Genomic DNA, 15884 nt, shown 5'->3' with positions numbered 1-15884 from the left:
GTTAGCACTGAAAAGATACTATGATTTTTTTTCTTCTTTTTAGAAGGAAATAATAAAGACATATTACATTTGTCATAAGATATTCTGAATTGTACCTGCATGCAAACCAACTGGACAGTGTACACGTGTCTCAACATAACTGCAAAAAAATCCAAACTCAACCCCAAAAAAACTGAGCAAAACCAAAAACCCCTTGAAACTCTAATGGTGGCAAGTGGCATAAAAGGAATTTGATCCAAACACTTATTATGTGACCTTTTGACTCCTATGTCTACTGTGTCTAACAACAGGACTGCTCAAGTGTGCATTGCCATTTACAACCCATCGCCCTCCTTTAATGACTTCACAGGTTATCACCAGAAACAGGAGAACAAGAGTTGGCACGTATGGGCAGGTGATGGCTTTGCAGAAACTTAAACACTTCTTTGAAAACACAGCACATTTTTTGACTTTGCATAAAAATGTTAGCCAAGTATCTTAAATATGTCTATTGGAAACCAAAGGTTTAATTTTGAACCGATTCTAACAAGACAGAAAAGGAGTTCTGAGTCCTCAGGACCTCTGACAAGATGACCATACATGTTCTGCTCTTTCTGGCTTTCACCAGTTTTGTAATACCAGCCATACTTTGGGATCTACTTTAAATGCTGAATCTGGACAAATCCTGTCCAAGAAAAACAAAGTCTGTTCCTGAGCTTGAAGAGTGTAAAACAAAACCTGAAAACAATGTTTTAATAGCTACTTATGAAGGGGAAAAATATTTTTATCAACTAATTCTATGATGTGGTACTGAGTGAATGACAAAGACTAATGGCAAAGATATTAAAGCAATTTAACCACACTAAAGAGCACTCTGATAATTTCTGATTACAGGACACAATCATTACAGTCATTCATGCTCTGCATGGAATTCTTTTTTTTTTATAAAGGAACTTGCCAGAAATAGTTTCTTAGACTATGAGTGAACAGAATTAAAAGCTTGATTGTTCCACAATTTAACAAATGGTAACTTTGGATGATTTTCAAATATCTAAAGATGTCTAGATGTCAAGCTTCTATTTCTGGCTTGTAGCTAGTTGGAAAGAAAATATTTCAGTATTTTGTAGACAGTGTTTTGCCACAACGTAGTTCTGCTTTATATTACTTCCTTTTAAAAAAAGTGACACAGTGGTATTCTTATGCTCTTTGAAGAAGGAGCTGAGGTGAACTAACAAAGGTGAACAAGGAAGCTACTTTTATATCCTGCTTTGTGAATTTGGAAAGAGTGACGTTTGCAGCCACAACAGAAAAACATGGTAAGATCAAGAACTAATATAAATTTGCTTTGCATTCCATTGGCAATGTATCTGTCCTCAGTGGATAATCTTGAGCTTGTCACTGCCACTCAGCATCTTCATTACTCTTGTCTGTGGAACTGGGAACGGCCAGTGTGCAGCCCAGTGCCCAGTTAAGTTTCATCAACTGAGCCCTGTGCAGAACTGCCAAATTCCAACTTTTTACCGGTTCTCTGAATGGCATAAGCTTTATAATTTACCTTGGGTAATTTTCATGCTAAACTGAAGACATTAATGGACCAAAGCTTTACTCAAGGAGCACATTTGCTTTCAGTGAAAATTGCTCACTACACGAAAAGGTGTGAATGCAGCAGCAAGGCAGGTAGTGGGTGCAGCTGCAAATTAAACTAGCTTCCTTTTCACTCAGTAAAAAAATAACTCCACAACCCTATTTGTCCTCAATATAACTCTAAAAGCCTAAAAGCAACAAAAAGACAGATTTGCCCAAGTAATTTAGTTGCACACACAATGCCATTCTATTTTTTGTCTTACAGCTTTAGGGCATGCTGGTGATGGACACTAGGGAAAAAGAAATCTTCAGGCAGGATATGAGGCAGTGTTACATGGAGCAACAGTAATCGACCTACCTAATAACAGCATTTGTAGAAGCATCAGCGTCCGAGGAGTTTACGAGCAAAATATCCGTCCCCGTGGGAGCATCCTCCGGAACAGTGGCAAAGTACATGTTAAAGGCAAACGTGGGGACATTGTCATTGACATCATCCACTGTGACAGCAATGGTTCCAGTGCCAGTGAGGGCAGGAGATCCTGTGGGAAAAGGGGGGGGTACAAAGTGCTAGAGGTTACAAACACCAGCATGCTAATCGGAGCTCTGCCAGCCCTGATTTGGAGCCGAGCGCTTGAGCGTGTCACAGTTCACAGAGCAAGGAAGACAGCTCAACACAGAGGACAGGGTCAGGTTTGTTTCAAAGTCATCTTGACATAAAGTACAAGTTGTGAAAGACACACAAAAAAAAACATTATTATTTTTCTTGCTCCATCTAATTCCAGAAATATTTTGTAATACAAGCTCAGTGGAAAAAGATGGTCTTGGAACTGCTCAGAAAGCCTTCCTGTAACAATTAGGACCAATTTGAAGATGTGGTTGACTTTCCTATTCCTCTGCAAGAAGACCTTCAAAGGTGGCATGCTGACAGACGTGAAGATTCCAGCCCTCAATTTATTCACCCACAGAACAAATAGAGTGGGAACAGTGGCAAAACCCAGCTTTCCGCGTGGCTTTTCCACTGCCGGTCGCACCCTGACCTGGGGAGACCTTCTGGGAGTGGGTGAGACGGTTGCAGTGAGTCTCCAGCCCTGCTGAGACTCACTCTCTCCATAGAAGCAACCATCTATAGCAGCAAATAATGCTCGCTCCAATTGGGATACTGGCTTACGGAAATCAGACTGAACTGATTTAACCCAGGGATTCCATCCTCCTTGTTATTCTAAACTTAACTCTGATGAGCAGCAAGGAACATGAAATAGCATGTTTATTCATGTGCAATCTCTCAGTGTTTGTCCTATTTGGCTTTTCCTTTGTCAAATCCAAAAAAAGACAATGAAGACTTTTACAAGTTCATGTTAGTTTTGTCAGTCCATTCATTACACTTCTTTTCAGCCAAGAATCAGCAAGACATCTCCTGCTAACTAAATTCTTCCCCTGGAGGAAAGGGATCATTTCTTTCTTTGAGTACATAGGAAGGAGAAGGAAAAAGCGATAGCAGAGCATGAAACACTTAAGTTAGGGCAGCTTTTACTCAAAAGACAGATGACAACCATGCCTGTTTTACCCAAGATTGCATTGCTTTCCCCTTCCATCTCAGATTCTCCAATTCAGCATTTGCTGGACTGGGATAAAGCAAGGATAATGAAATGCTTTGGGCTGGAGATTGGTGGAGTCCTTGCTGCAAGGCAGGCATATTACACGGAGCTGTCACTTGATGGAACGCAGGCCGCCCCGCATGACCGCCCCAGTCCTTCCAGCCCGGCCGAGGATTGGGTCACTGCTATCCAAGGTTATTGCTGCAGCTCAACCTCGGGGCTGGGAAGGAGGCAGGCTCTGCTCTTGGGGCTCATCTGCTCCTGGCAAGGGCTCCAAACACAAAGTTCTTACATAAAAGGAGATATAGCAACCCATTTTCCCACGTGTTAACCCTTGAAGGCTGAAGAAGCAAGGCGGGAAGAAGCCGGGAGCAGCCTCAGCATGGGCAGGAGGATTTTTCACCACAAAATGCTTTGCAGTAACGTGGTTTAATGCCCAAATGGGCTGAATGACAGAGCTTCCAATTGAAAGGTGTTATAAATCTCACAAGGCTGGGCTTGGAGGCTGCTGATCAGAGGGGAAGGATCACAACGCCGAGGAAAGAACGTGGCAAGCCAAGGAGTATAGATTTCACATCACACAATAGAGGCCTTTCTCTGCTCTGCTCTGAGGTAATTCACTCTGCCAATTAATACGCTTTCAGCCAGGAAGGTTACATTAAGGCAATAAGTCTGACTCATTTTTTAGCGTTTTTTTTTTTTAACTCACGATTTTGTCATTTAGCCAAACACATATAGATAGAAAAGCCTGCAAAAGTGTTCTTGATTGCTGAAATATTGCCTGTGAAGTGTTTATTATTGCTGCATTAAAGGAAGGAGAGTCCTCAGCGGCGTTTGCTGCGTGTGTCATCAAGCTCTGGCCTTCCAAACGCATTTTATTGACATTCATCTCACAGCTAATGAAATGAAAGGTTGAAAGTTGTAAAGTTTCGCAGCTGATTAAACAATTTATATATAATTCAGAAATTAATCTTGGGTAAGTCACGTTCAAAGAGCATCAGTAATGCAATTCAGCCTGGAAAAGAAAGCTAACTCACAGCTAAAACCTGAAACTCGCTGTTTCAAATGTATTTGCTACGACAAAGCCAAGGCCAGAAAATGCACACTGTGGGTTTAGTCACAAAAATGAACAGAGGTGGCAGTGCCTTTAAATCCCAACCTTTGCCTCATGCCCCAATCCCTCATTCTCCAGTTCCCCTTCCTCCCTGGAAGTGTCTGCAAGGCACCATGCAGCGCAGTGCGGGCTCATTTGTGTCAGCCTCAGGGAAGGGACCTCACCAGCCAAGGCTGAGCACCACACCAACACAATTAGCTGGGGTAACATAAGGAACCCAGACCTCATCAACGTTGGCTTGTGGCTGCAGAGTGCTCACAGAGACATCCCAGAAGTCCCATTTTAATTCAGCTGTTTGTAACATCCCAAGTTATTGCTCCTCGGCTGTAAACCCCAAACCTTTCTCATCTTACTTGGATGGAAAAACTCACGTATTTACATTGGTTTCCTGTCTGTGTAGTTATCCAGATATGGGGTTTTTTTCCCCCTCTAAGTAAAATATCACGTCCACAAATTTAATCCTTTATTCTATTACACCGAAAGACAAAGTTGCAATTTCACAGAGAGTCCTCAAAGCTTTTACTCATTCAAAATTAAATACTAGCTCACATTTCTGCAGTTACTGAGAAATATAAGAAGAGGAAATTACAAATGAAGTAATTTCATATGGAAAAGAAATAGCTTGGGGCCAAATTCTACCGTCCTCAGTGAACTTCCAGTGAAAGCTGTGCTTGCATAAGGACCACAGAATTTGGCCCTTGGTAATAAGCAGGTTTCATAAAATGTACATATCATATTTGTGGTGAGAGAAGTAGTTTCCACAGTCAGGCTGAGTTCCCAGATTTCTTAGTTTTGCTTCAATAGCAAATCTTCCCCAAGTCACTTAATTCTTATTATGGTAGAGCATCACCCCTATTTTAATATTTTGCATAAATAACTGCAGTAAATTTAGTGTAAGTTCTGCAATATTAGCCAAACACACAAGATGACCCCAAACCATTCTTAATAAACCAGCCATGTTACAGCCTATCTAAAATTGCTGTACACAGCCACACAAGCCTCTGAGTACTTTTAAAAACAGCCCTGAGGGCTAAAGCCACAAAGAAACATACACTTTTCCCTTAGTGAACTTGCATTAAAAATTTCTATGATTTTTCATGATAGCCTGAACTATTTTTCAGCAGAAGCAACAAGTATTTCTTTGTCAGACAGTCCTCATTTACAGCATTTCTCTAGTGTTTTTTTTTTTTCCCAAATCCCAAAATACTACATCTCACAGTCTTAGAATATCCAAGTTGGAAAAAGAGTTTTCTAGAAGGATGAAGGAGTGAAGGAACCAAATGATGAATAGCGAAAGAACATAAAATTGACTATGTGAACTAAATGGGAGAGATTGAATTGTCCGTTCCCGTTCAGTGAGTATCACATCTTTAAAATTTATAAGATGGTGCCATTCATATATTATTGTCATTATAATTGTGAATTTCCCATCTCTGTGGGCTGAGGTCTGTTTCTGTGAACTGCACAGTTTACTTCCTAGGTGGCAGCTGTACATATACACTAAGCAGACAGTCCCACAAACGTCCACACACGTCATTGTTGAAATAGAGATTAACCTGGGATAGTGTCAAAACAGCAACGCTGAGTTCAGGGGGAAAATTGCTTCCCACAGATGCTCTTCCAAAAATTTCAGCTTTTTTGCTTACATCTGCAAGTAAACATGTGTCTGGGGATGAAGAGAAGGAGCAGAGCTTGGGAGCCTGTGGTGGAGGATGAGTTACAGAGAGAGGTTATGAGAGGCCACCTTGGGCTGGGCCAGCACTGGGCTGTGGCTCCCCTCTCTGCATGGGACACCGGGGAAGTGACATAAAAAACAGCCCTGGGGAATGTGGGTCAGGCAGGCAGCAGCACGGGACAGGATGCCTCTTGTCCCAGCAAGATGGAACTGGGACTGGCAAAGAGCTATGAGCAGGTTTTCTGCTCCATTCTCCCATGCTTGCTTGAGGCTGATCATCACAAAAAATATGATAACTGTAATTTTTTACTTTAAAAGTTGTAAGAAGCACTCTCAATTTTTTCCTCTCCCTGTTTAGGAGAGATGGGATGAAAAATATTGGCTCTGTGCAGTAATTCAAACAAAAGAAAGGAAACAGAATACAGGAAGGTGATGGTGGAGAGAAATACCATTTAACCTGACAACCTCTGCTTTTCAAATGCTGGATAACCAGCACAGAGAGGTCAATACACCTTTCTGGATGAACTCATCACAAGCCACTCATTGCCCTCATTTGTGCTGATGCTTCAAGGACAGAAGGTCACCCATAAGGGAGGCACCTAAAGACTGTTTTCACTTCTGCCTTGGTCTGTCCGTGCAGCCTTGGAAGAAGAGAGCACCATGCCCCCATGAGCTTGTCCCTTGTTCTGAGGAATGGGGAAGGTGAGCTCTTTGGGCTCCCTGGAATCCCCCAAAATATGTGGCAGTGTCTGCTCTGGTACATGATCAGCTCTCCACACCACATCTGGGTGACTGGGGAACGATCAGAGCACTTAGTGCACTGGAGCAGCAAAAAAAAGCCATGAAAGGAAACTTGCAAAGCCATTTAGGTTCTTCAAGAAAGCTCAGGAAAAGATGATGCTATTGGAAATTATCTCGGCTGCATGGTGCTGTTTGGCTCACAGCAAAAATTAGAAATAGGAGAATGTGTCCAGCACACCATCCACATATTGTTTGAAGCCTTAATGGTTTCTAGGTCCTGTCTGCACCATGCTTAGCACAGCAGATAGTAAAACCATCATTCCTTTCAGAAACCAGGACCTCAGAAGTTTTTGCCAGCATTAAAACATCAAAATCATGTGCTAGAAAACTAACAATAAACTTAAGCAAAAACCCCACAGATACTTTTCACTAAAATGAAAAAAAAAAAAAAGTATTAAAATTAAATAAAATGAATCTAAATGACTAATCAAGACTCATCCTGCAAGCAGTTTACCATGTTTTGTGGTAAATTAAACACATCATTATCCTGAAAATTGGAAAGCGATTTCACAGAAATGGAATTTTTGCCTCAGTGAAATGTGTTGCTTTGCAACAAAGCGGATTTCACTTCTCCAGTCAAACACTCAGTGAATGAGTCCCAGGACTAGGAGTTGTATGTGTTATCACAGAGAATTAACTTTTTCACTCAAGTAAACAAGGCCATTCTCACAATAAAGTGGCCAATCTTTCTAAATGCATTTAAATGCAGACGGAGTGTGCTGAGCCTCACTCAGCTGGTGAGTTTTAAAATAAACACAGAGCTACATTAAGTGAAAATGCAACTAGCCTGCATTACACTTTGCATTGCTAGTGCACACGAGGCTTGATTTGGAACATGGATGAATTTAACTAATTTTGCAAGAACACAGAAGAAACCGCATCTGTGAAATGAGAAAAAGTAGTCCTTTCTACATGATTGTACCACAAATATTTGTCCTGGCTGGGTATGTTGACTGTGCTTTGTTTTCTTCTTACTCAATTTTTCACCACAGGCTGTCATGCTAAGTCTTAAAAAAACTGGTGAACCTAGATTATTTTGAGACAAAAGCTGAAATAAGTGGCTAATAAAAGATATTAAACAGTTAGAAGCAATCCGTACTCTCAATCAGTTCAGTGAGTGACTGAATGAGACATGCAGGAAACTCAAGATTTTCAAAATTTCTGAGTGTGTCAAATTTGAGTTTATCTCATAGTTAGGTACAAAGCAGCAGTTGATCCCGAAGCTAATTTAGCAGAACTTGAACTTCAAAAACCAAGGGAGTTGACTGATAGTTGGACAGATCTGTACTTTTGCAAGGATTATCTAACAAGGAAAAAACCCAGGGAACTTCTGTACTACATCAGGTATTAGAAAAGAGAATATCAACCCCCATCTAGCAGCCTAAATAAGCTGGGAGAAAACAGAACTAAATCTGAGAACATAAAAAGTGAAAACAAAATAATAAATTATTGACTAGACCAGAGCCCAACCTTGTTCAAGCAACAACACATCCAGCCACACTTAGGCTGGTGCATGTGCATGAACACAGAAACTCACACCTGTTCTGAGAGTGCAAAAGAAAACTCTGTCCCAAAACAGTGATACACAATGGGATCTCTCATCTGGTCCTATCCACATGAGTTTTAAATATGGGTTCCAAAATTCCTGACTGACTGCGCCCTATGAATTCATTAAGCTTTGGAGCTTCAGGACAGGGGCAACTTCACATTGCAAAAAATGTAATATGCTGTTGAAAGAACAGGAATTGCAGGCACACAGAGAGGCAATTTTAAAGCCTCTGGTGTATATACACATTTCCCTACCCCTGTTTTCTTCCTCTGATCAGGAGCAGTTTCCTGCAGCTGTTAACCCAGAGAGGTTAAAAAAAAAAAAAAAAAAGCTGGAGCACTGTTACAGGCCGACAGGAACACAGACACAGACTGAGAAAAAACACTCATGCAATAAAGTATAATATATATTTAGCACAGCTTCAAGATGTTCAACAATCTCACACGTACATACTGCACGTTTCTTAGCCAGAAATGCATTTTTTTCCCAGAGCAAGAAGTTGCCTTTACCAAATGTTTCAAAATAAGAACAACTAAGGAAAATCCTGAACTTAATGGTCATAAAAATCATGGCACATGACAAGTTGTAAGGGTGCAAGGAAGAAATAGTTCCCTGTGAGGGTGGCAGGGCCCTGGCACAGGGAAGCTGTGGCTGCCCCATCCCTGGAAGTGTCCCAGGCCAGTTTGGATGGGGCTTGGAGTGACCTGGTCTAATGGAAGGCGCCCCTGACTATGGCAAGCAGGTTGCATTCAATGAGATTTAAGGTCCCTTCCATCCCAAATCGTTTTATGATCTCCCTGTGCCTGCAAAAAGCAAGAGGTGCTGGAAGAGTGGGCAAGGCCATGTGTCCCACCCAAGGCCTCTGTGGCAGAAGTGAGATTGAAAGAAAGTGGAACTGCAACTCAGGAGAAAGGCAGAGCCATTAAAAAAACAAACTTGCTTAAAACCACCAAATTACTCCTCCTTGTTATAAGTTATTGCTGTAAACAGAAAAAACAGAAAAGCTGGCTCCTGCAGGAGCTGCTGACTAAGGTAATTTTTGACAGCTTGTGACTCCTGAATATCCCACAGCAAAATTCCTGCAATGCACAATTTTGAATTATGCTTTAAAAACACCCTGTATAAATAGAGAAGATTAACCAGCAGGCTAAGTGTTCAGGCCATATGTGCATGTTTTACTTGTTTTATCCTTGCAATTAAGGCTTCCTGAAATTGTAGCTTTGTATTTGAAGATTGAACTAGCAGACTTACAATTTATAAGGTGTAATGTTTAATTTAAAAAACTGTTTAAGATCACCAAGGCTGGAAAAATCTTAGTATTTCTCAAAGGCTGATAAACTGCTTAACAACTACTCCAAGTACTCTTCTGCAAAACAGATTACATTCAGAGATCTCATTAGCAGATATGAAATAGAATTTCACAGGCAAGTGATGTAAGCAGTAGAACAATTGAAAATTACGTTTGATGTAGAAGTTCCAAACTAATCAGAGCAAGGTGGATGAATGAAGAGGTAAGGGAGGAAGTGCAACAGCTTGCAAACTGAAGACCAGACAATTCTAACTTGAAAATTTTAAAATATTCAACATTATATTCTAGCTTGTTTTCCAGTTTAAATAAACTAACCTGGATTTTTTAAGAGCTATACCTGTTTTTTTCTCCCCAAAACTAGTTTGAGTTGGTTTGAAAATGAAGTGCTATGCATTATTTTAATCTGACTGAAAATCTTTCATTGTTTTCACAGATATTTCAGCTTGAGCTGGCCAGCCTGAGCCCATTGCCAGCCTGAATATAAGTTTCTCCTGCACCCCACCCCAGAGGAACTTATATACTTGGATTTAGCCCAGAGACTCTTGCTGGACTATTTAGAAAACAGTGATCCAATAATGGAGCTTTAAGCCCAAAAAGAGGACTAAATGCCTCAAATGCCATTCAGGGGCTGTATTGTGCACCTTGGGGGTGATTCTCTGAGGGGATGGGCTAAAGCCCTCACCTCCTTTGGGGAGGAAACATGTCACATCCCACAGCCACTGACATGTTCTCTTCCCTGACAATAACTCCTCAGGGGATGTTGGACTGACTCTGCCACAAGCACTCTTCCTAAACAGCTTTTGGAGCTTTTGTCTTGCAGGGAAAACGTCAAAGAGTGCTAACAGTTTCTAGGCTCTGTGATAGGGCAAGACCCTGCTATTAGAGTGCCACAACCACAAAATGCCACTCTCAATTCTCTTGTCTCCTGATTTTAGAGGATGGTAAGACAACATGAACTCACTGATGAGTGTCACCATCTCAGTTCTCCCAAGGTGCCATTTAGAAATAAATTTAAAAATCAGGCAGAACTACTGCATCAACAGTTTTAGTATCAGTATTAAAAGAGCAAAAATAATAAAGCCAAAGTGAAAGAGAAAACCACTAAAACTAGGCTAGAGCAGACAGCATTGACACAAGGAAGAGCTTCCATGAATACAAGGAAATAAATGGAGCTGGGGCAGAATCCAAAATTCATTTTGAAACAGCTGTGCCATAAAACAAGGCCACAGAAGAGAGTAATCCTTCTGTCAACTGCTGAGCACCAAGGTGAGCAGACATCAGCTTCATTTAGCTCACCAAAGCCTCAGCAATGGGTGTTTTCAGACATTGCACATAAAACCTGGCAAACAGACCATCTCCAGCTGAAATAAGTGCTTGTTTGTTTTGACAGCACCAAAACTTTAAAATAGCTAAATTTGTTGCAAAAGTAATATTCATTTTTTCAGGCAACGTCTTTTCACACTGCAGGTCCTGTGTTAGGTAGAAATACAGTGTCTGCTAAGGAAACAGGATGAGTACAAATGTCTTTAAGTCTAGCCAGTTAAATCTCACACAATGTTGAGTCTTAAGACTTTCTAAACATTACTAGAAAATACAGCTGTCCTTTTTGTTGTTGGGAAATATCTTGAAATGTGTTAAAAAACCGACACAACTGCACTGTCATCTTTCATTTGATTTTAGGATTGAAGGGAACCAAAAGCCAAGCTCAGAAGAGAATTCCTGAGAAGGATATAACCTCTCTGCTTGGTCTCCCTCCTGCATTCTTGAAGGAAAGAATGCATAAGTTGGGGACCAACATTTCCTAAAGAAAAAACATATGGTTGTTTTTCATCCAGGCCAGGGATGTACAGAAAGAACAGCTAACTAAATATAATAACCAGTTCACCAATTCATTTCTTTCAGGATTATTTATCAAAATCAGTAAATAGGTTATTTAAGCAAATGAAATTAAAAACAACCCAAATCACAGGAACACAGCTTCTAATTAGAAACATCATGATTTGATTTTGGTTTTATTATGGCAATGTGCCATTCTGACTGACCTAATCAAGAGATGGTGGCTGCAGTTTATTTAAACAGTAGTCCTTGGCAGTGAGCAGGTTTCCAGATGTGCTACTCCACATCCCTGCAATCAATAAATAAAGGGAGGAGGACTGTTGGAATGCTAACATTTGTCCAGAAAATTGCTCAAAAAGTTAAAGACACGGATGATAAAAGCAGCTGCACCAGTTCTTGTCATGCTGCCAGAGTTGAATGTTTACCTAGTGCCGCATCCCCACCAGATGGGGTGAAAAAAAAAAAAGGCAGAAAGTCTCTTTTCCCAACCATTTTGCCATGAAGAAAGGTACAGCAGAGCAGATCAGATTTATGTGGTAGAAGCAGACCCGTGAAGACACGTTCAAATAGTTGTGTGTAGGTTTCTTGGCGTTTATGTTAGCAGACATTCTGGGGCAGCATCTGCAATCTAAACACTGTCCTGTTCTTCCACAGTCCATCACTTGGCCTGTCGCTGTATTTATAATTCATGCACTCTGGTCTTACAGCTTGAGCTGCAAGAGGGTCTCTCAGTTGGGATGGCTGAGCTTTGGGGTTGAATTATGTTCTATTTCTCGACCAAAGCCACAGGTGTACAGCTCTGGAAGATGCTGAATGTTCCCAGTGATGGATGCTCTGCATGTCCTCACAAATCCCCCCTGCCTAGAGCAGTGGCCGAGTATCCAGCGCCCAGCCGCAGCGAGAGCATGGTGCAAGTGCAGAAGTGAGGGGAGAGTGATGATAAACCAAGGTAGGAATCAAAGCCCTTTGTGCAGCCTGCCTTGTGGAAACTGGGCACGAGGCAGGCTGCAGGGACACAAATCACTGAGCCAAGCGCCAGAAGTCCTTCTGTCCATCCTTTCCCTCCCCGAGCACGCAGGGAAGACTCTCCACCAACCCATGATGCACCCTGAGGAGCGGGTGGAGGATTAGCAGCCAAGGCCAAGGAATAGCTGGGCCAGAGCCAGGACAGTGCATAGATCATGACTGACTTCTCTGGGCCTGAGGGAAGCCCTTGCTTGGGAAAGCACTTCTTCAACAACTGCCCAGAATTCCACTGCTGGGGCACGTGGTCCCACTGGTGGTCCCCCACCTGACCTGTCCCCAGTGCTTATGAGCAGCTCAGCTCTTCATAACTCACAAGTCTTACATGTCCAGGGCTAAGATCTGCTCTGGGAGAGCACTCCTGTGTGCAGTGGAAGAGCACAGAGATCCCTGAGGGCACAGGCGCTCTATCCTATGCAGCCCCGCTGGCTCCACACTTTACCATGTCCTAATCTTTCCCTTGCTGTTATACTCAGCATACCTGCTGCCAAAACATGCTGTAAATCTATAAAGGTGCATAGGATGGACACCTCGAGATAAAAATAATGAAAAATTACAAGTCATCCTTCTTCCAGCAGCTTCCCTTACACAGGCTAAGGTAACACAGCAAGAATCCACAGTCACAACTTGATGAAGTGAAAATAAACACAAGAAAATCAAGAAATCCTTGATTATGGATAAGGAGACCAGGAAGACAGCCAAAACTAAATTGGGATTCCATTAGTTCTTATGTCTAAGGGTGCTTCTAAGTATGTATTGTGTCTGCTTCCTGGAAAGAACAGGAAGAGTTGGCATAGACTTCTTTAGGAGCAGGATATAATCTCTGAATGTTTTAAACCAGTCAGTGCAGCCTATAAAAATTGAGATGCAGACACAAAGAAAAATGGGAAGAGGGCTGGACAGACAGTATTTTGCTCTTGATGGACTTTTCCTGAGTTAACTGTATCTGGATGTGTACCATGATTTTTATCTGTAAAAAAAACCCCAAACCTTAAATCAGATGCACCATATATGGCAAGACTCTTCTGTGGGCTGCTAAAGACTACTCAAAAGACTGTTTGTTACAGCTAATGAAAGCCAACCTCAAAGTGCAAAGGATAATACCTTTTCCTTGACTCATTTTAAAATATAATATGGATGTGGACAATTTCAGACAAGTCTGCTTTTTACAACACTTTGTGAGGCACTGCTTCCCTACCTGTTTTGCATGAGTATTTCTGCATGAATGGTCTGTATGCAAAGTCCTTTTTACTAGGAATTGTCAAACAAACACAAACTAAGAGACTCAGTAGAAATGGTTATGTTAGGCAAAGAGCTGGACATGCCTGTGAGAGTTTCTTTTATAAACATTTAGCAGCTGCTCAAGAACATAAATACTCCAAATGCTTGTATTATCCATTTCAAGATTGTGTCATTCCCACCTTTTTGCTAGTGTGGCAGGAAATACATCATTTAATGAAACAAGCACTGACTAGCAGCAGCCAGTGTGGTAACACCTGGATATCTACTGTGCCTATGGTTCCCATCCCACTTGCATGAAATCAAGCTAAGTTTTGCCACTGATTTCTACTGAAGACTTCCACTTTCCTGTGATTTAGATACATCATGACTAGCATAGTTTGCAGTGTATTCTTTGCTGGTATGAATTCAGAACAAGTCCTCAGTGCAACCAGAAGATGACAGCTAATGTTATTCACCAGCCTGGCTGAAAATTATCCCAAATGACACCAGCTGTGGATTAGTCAGGTTGCAAACTGAAGCACAGCAGAGCAGTTACATTCAGCTTGAAGTTACTACTGAACAGCTGCTGCTGAACACACTTGCTAGAACATTTTAACACTGGCAGGAGGGCATGGGAACTTGTGAGTTAGCTTTACAAGAACATAGCAAATTTAAAAAGGAAGTTTCAAAGTGTTTAATCAGTGTGATATCTACATGTTTAAACACAGGAACTCATAAAACATGCTGCTGTTCTTGTCAGCCGCTTTTATGGAAAAGGTACCATGCACAGTTCATGTATTAACATCTCCCTGGATTACCTGAAACTCAGAGATCTCCCAACACAGGTAAATATTTTCATTTGGGATCACTGGATTCAACTGTGGGTTAAATCTCCTGGATTGTGTGGGGTTTTTAGGAACCAGAGGCCAGGTAAAGCCTGTGCTCTAGTCACACTCTTGGTTACACACCATGCTAGGCGTGGGGTACAGCTGAGTTCTGCTCCTCTCCCTTTTCCAAGAAGGACAATCAATAATTGTTGGCTGCACAACACCACTTTTATCAGTTCAGTCTTTGGATGTTTTGCTCTGTCCAGCCCTCACTGACTTCTGTCAGCTTGGACTGAGACACCAAAGAGACATCAAGACAAATCCAGCCTCGGCTTCTGAAGGAACATAAGGACATCCAAGCCCAAGTGAGTCCAAGTCACAAGTGAGCAGTTTGAGGCTACAGAGTAATAGAATGCCAGTGTAAAAATCATAAAGCACACAGTTACCTCCAGCCAAAGTACAAGACAAATGATACCTCAAGCCTTAAAATTGTGTTTTTCAGCTTCAGCTGTGCTCAGAGAGTGGAATACCTGAGCACTGCTGCAATAGGAACATAGCTGTTGTCACTGGCACAAGATACTGCACACAGCATGGCAGAAAACAAAACTGTATTCACTTGTCAACAAGTCAGCTCTGCTTCTATTTTTACTGCTAGAAATCAGAAAAAAGTTCTGCAGTAAATTAAATCCATCAAACCATGGGAGACCAGAGATCAGTCCAAAGTATGATGCAGGATGTCTTTGTTAATAATACTCATACCAAAATCTGAAACCAAAATTTTGGGCTTGGACACCTCAAATGAAAGTGCAATTAATCTTCATAACAAGACTTCACATCCTGTTTTAAATGAAAGAACTTGGAATACATTTGGTATTGTGGTGCAAAGATATGACTGGATGCTGACCAAAGCAGAATATTAAAATATTGAAATGCAAATTCTTATTTCTTTTCAGGGCTAAGATTTCAGTAAGGTCAACTGAGTAGTCCATAGCTGTTTTCTGCCCACTGATGTGACCTCTGCACATTTGTGATGCCAACATTATACAGTGTCCTATTGCTGTTTAAATAGGTTTTTTGCAGTCTGAATGCATGAAGTTCTTATTACCTAGGTAGGACCACTTATTACTGCAGGGCAAAAATCCACCTACCTAAATTTGTAGTGAGCATTACCAACAGCAAACAACTGGACCTAGGAATAAAATTCTGATTCCCAGAAACCAAATTCCCTTTGACATCAGGCAAGCCCAGCTCTCCCCGCGGAGATCCCCATTCAACACAGCTACCCGACCTCCACCCACCAAAGTTTCAGACCACCACAAAACCATTTATTTTCTGCCCAGAACACGATGTTCCCCACGGGAGCTCAGCAGC

General features: G+C 41.5%; 1 protein-coding gene across 1 annotated transcript in view; it reads right to left on the bottom strand.

Moving 5' to 3' along the window:
- The window catches only part of FAT4 (FAT atypical cadherin 4), a 132397-nt gene that overhangs the window by 33574 nt on the left and 82939 nt on the right, over window positions 1–15884 (bottom strand). The window contains exon 7 of the mRNA XM_071452390.1: window positions 1922–2102. Within this exon, the coding sequence (XP_071308491.1) occupies window positions 1922–2102 (181 nt within the window). The remainder of the gene's footprint in view (window positions 1–1921; window positions 2103–15884) is intronic.

The sequence above is a fragment of the Agelaius tricolor genome, unplaced genomic scaffold (genome assembly GCF_023055355.1).
Source record: "Agelaius tricolor isolate 1412-34295 unplaced genomic scaffold, bAgeTri1.0.p SCAF_34, whole genome shotgun sequence".
Taxonomy (NCBI): domain Eukaryota; kingdom Metazoa; phylum Chordata; class Aves; order Passeriformes; family Icteridae; genus Agelaius; species Agelaius tricolor.
This window is presented reverse-complemented; position numbering and strand designations above follow the sequence as displayed.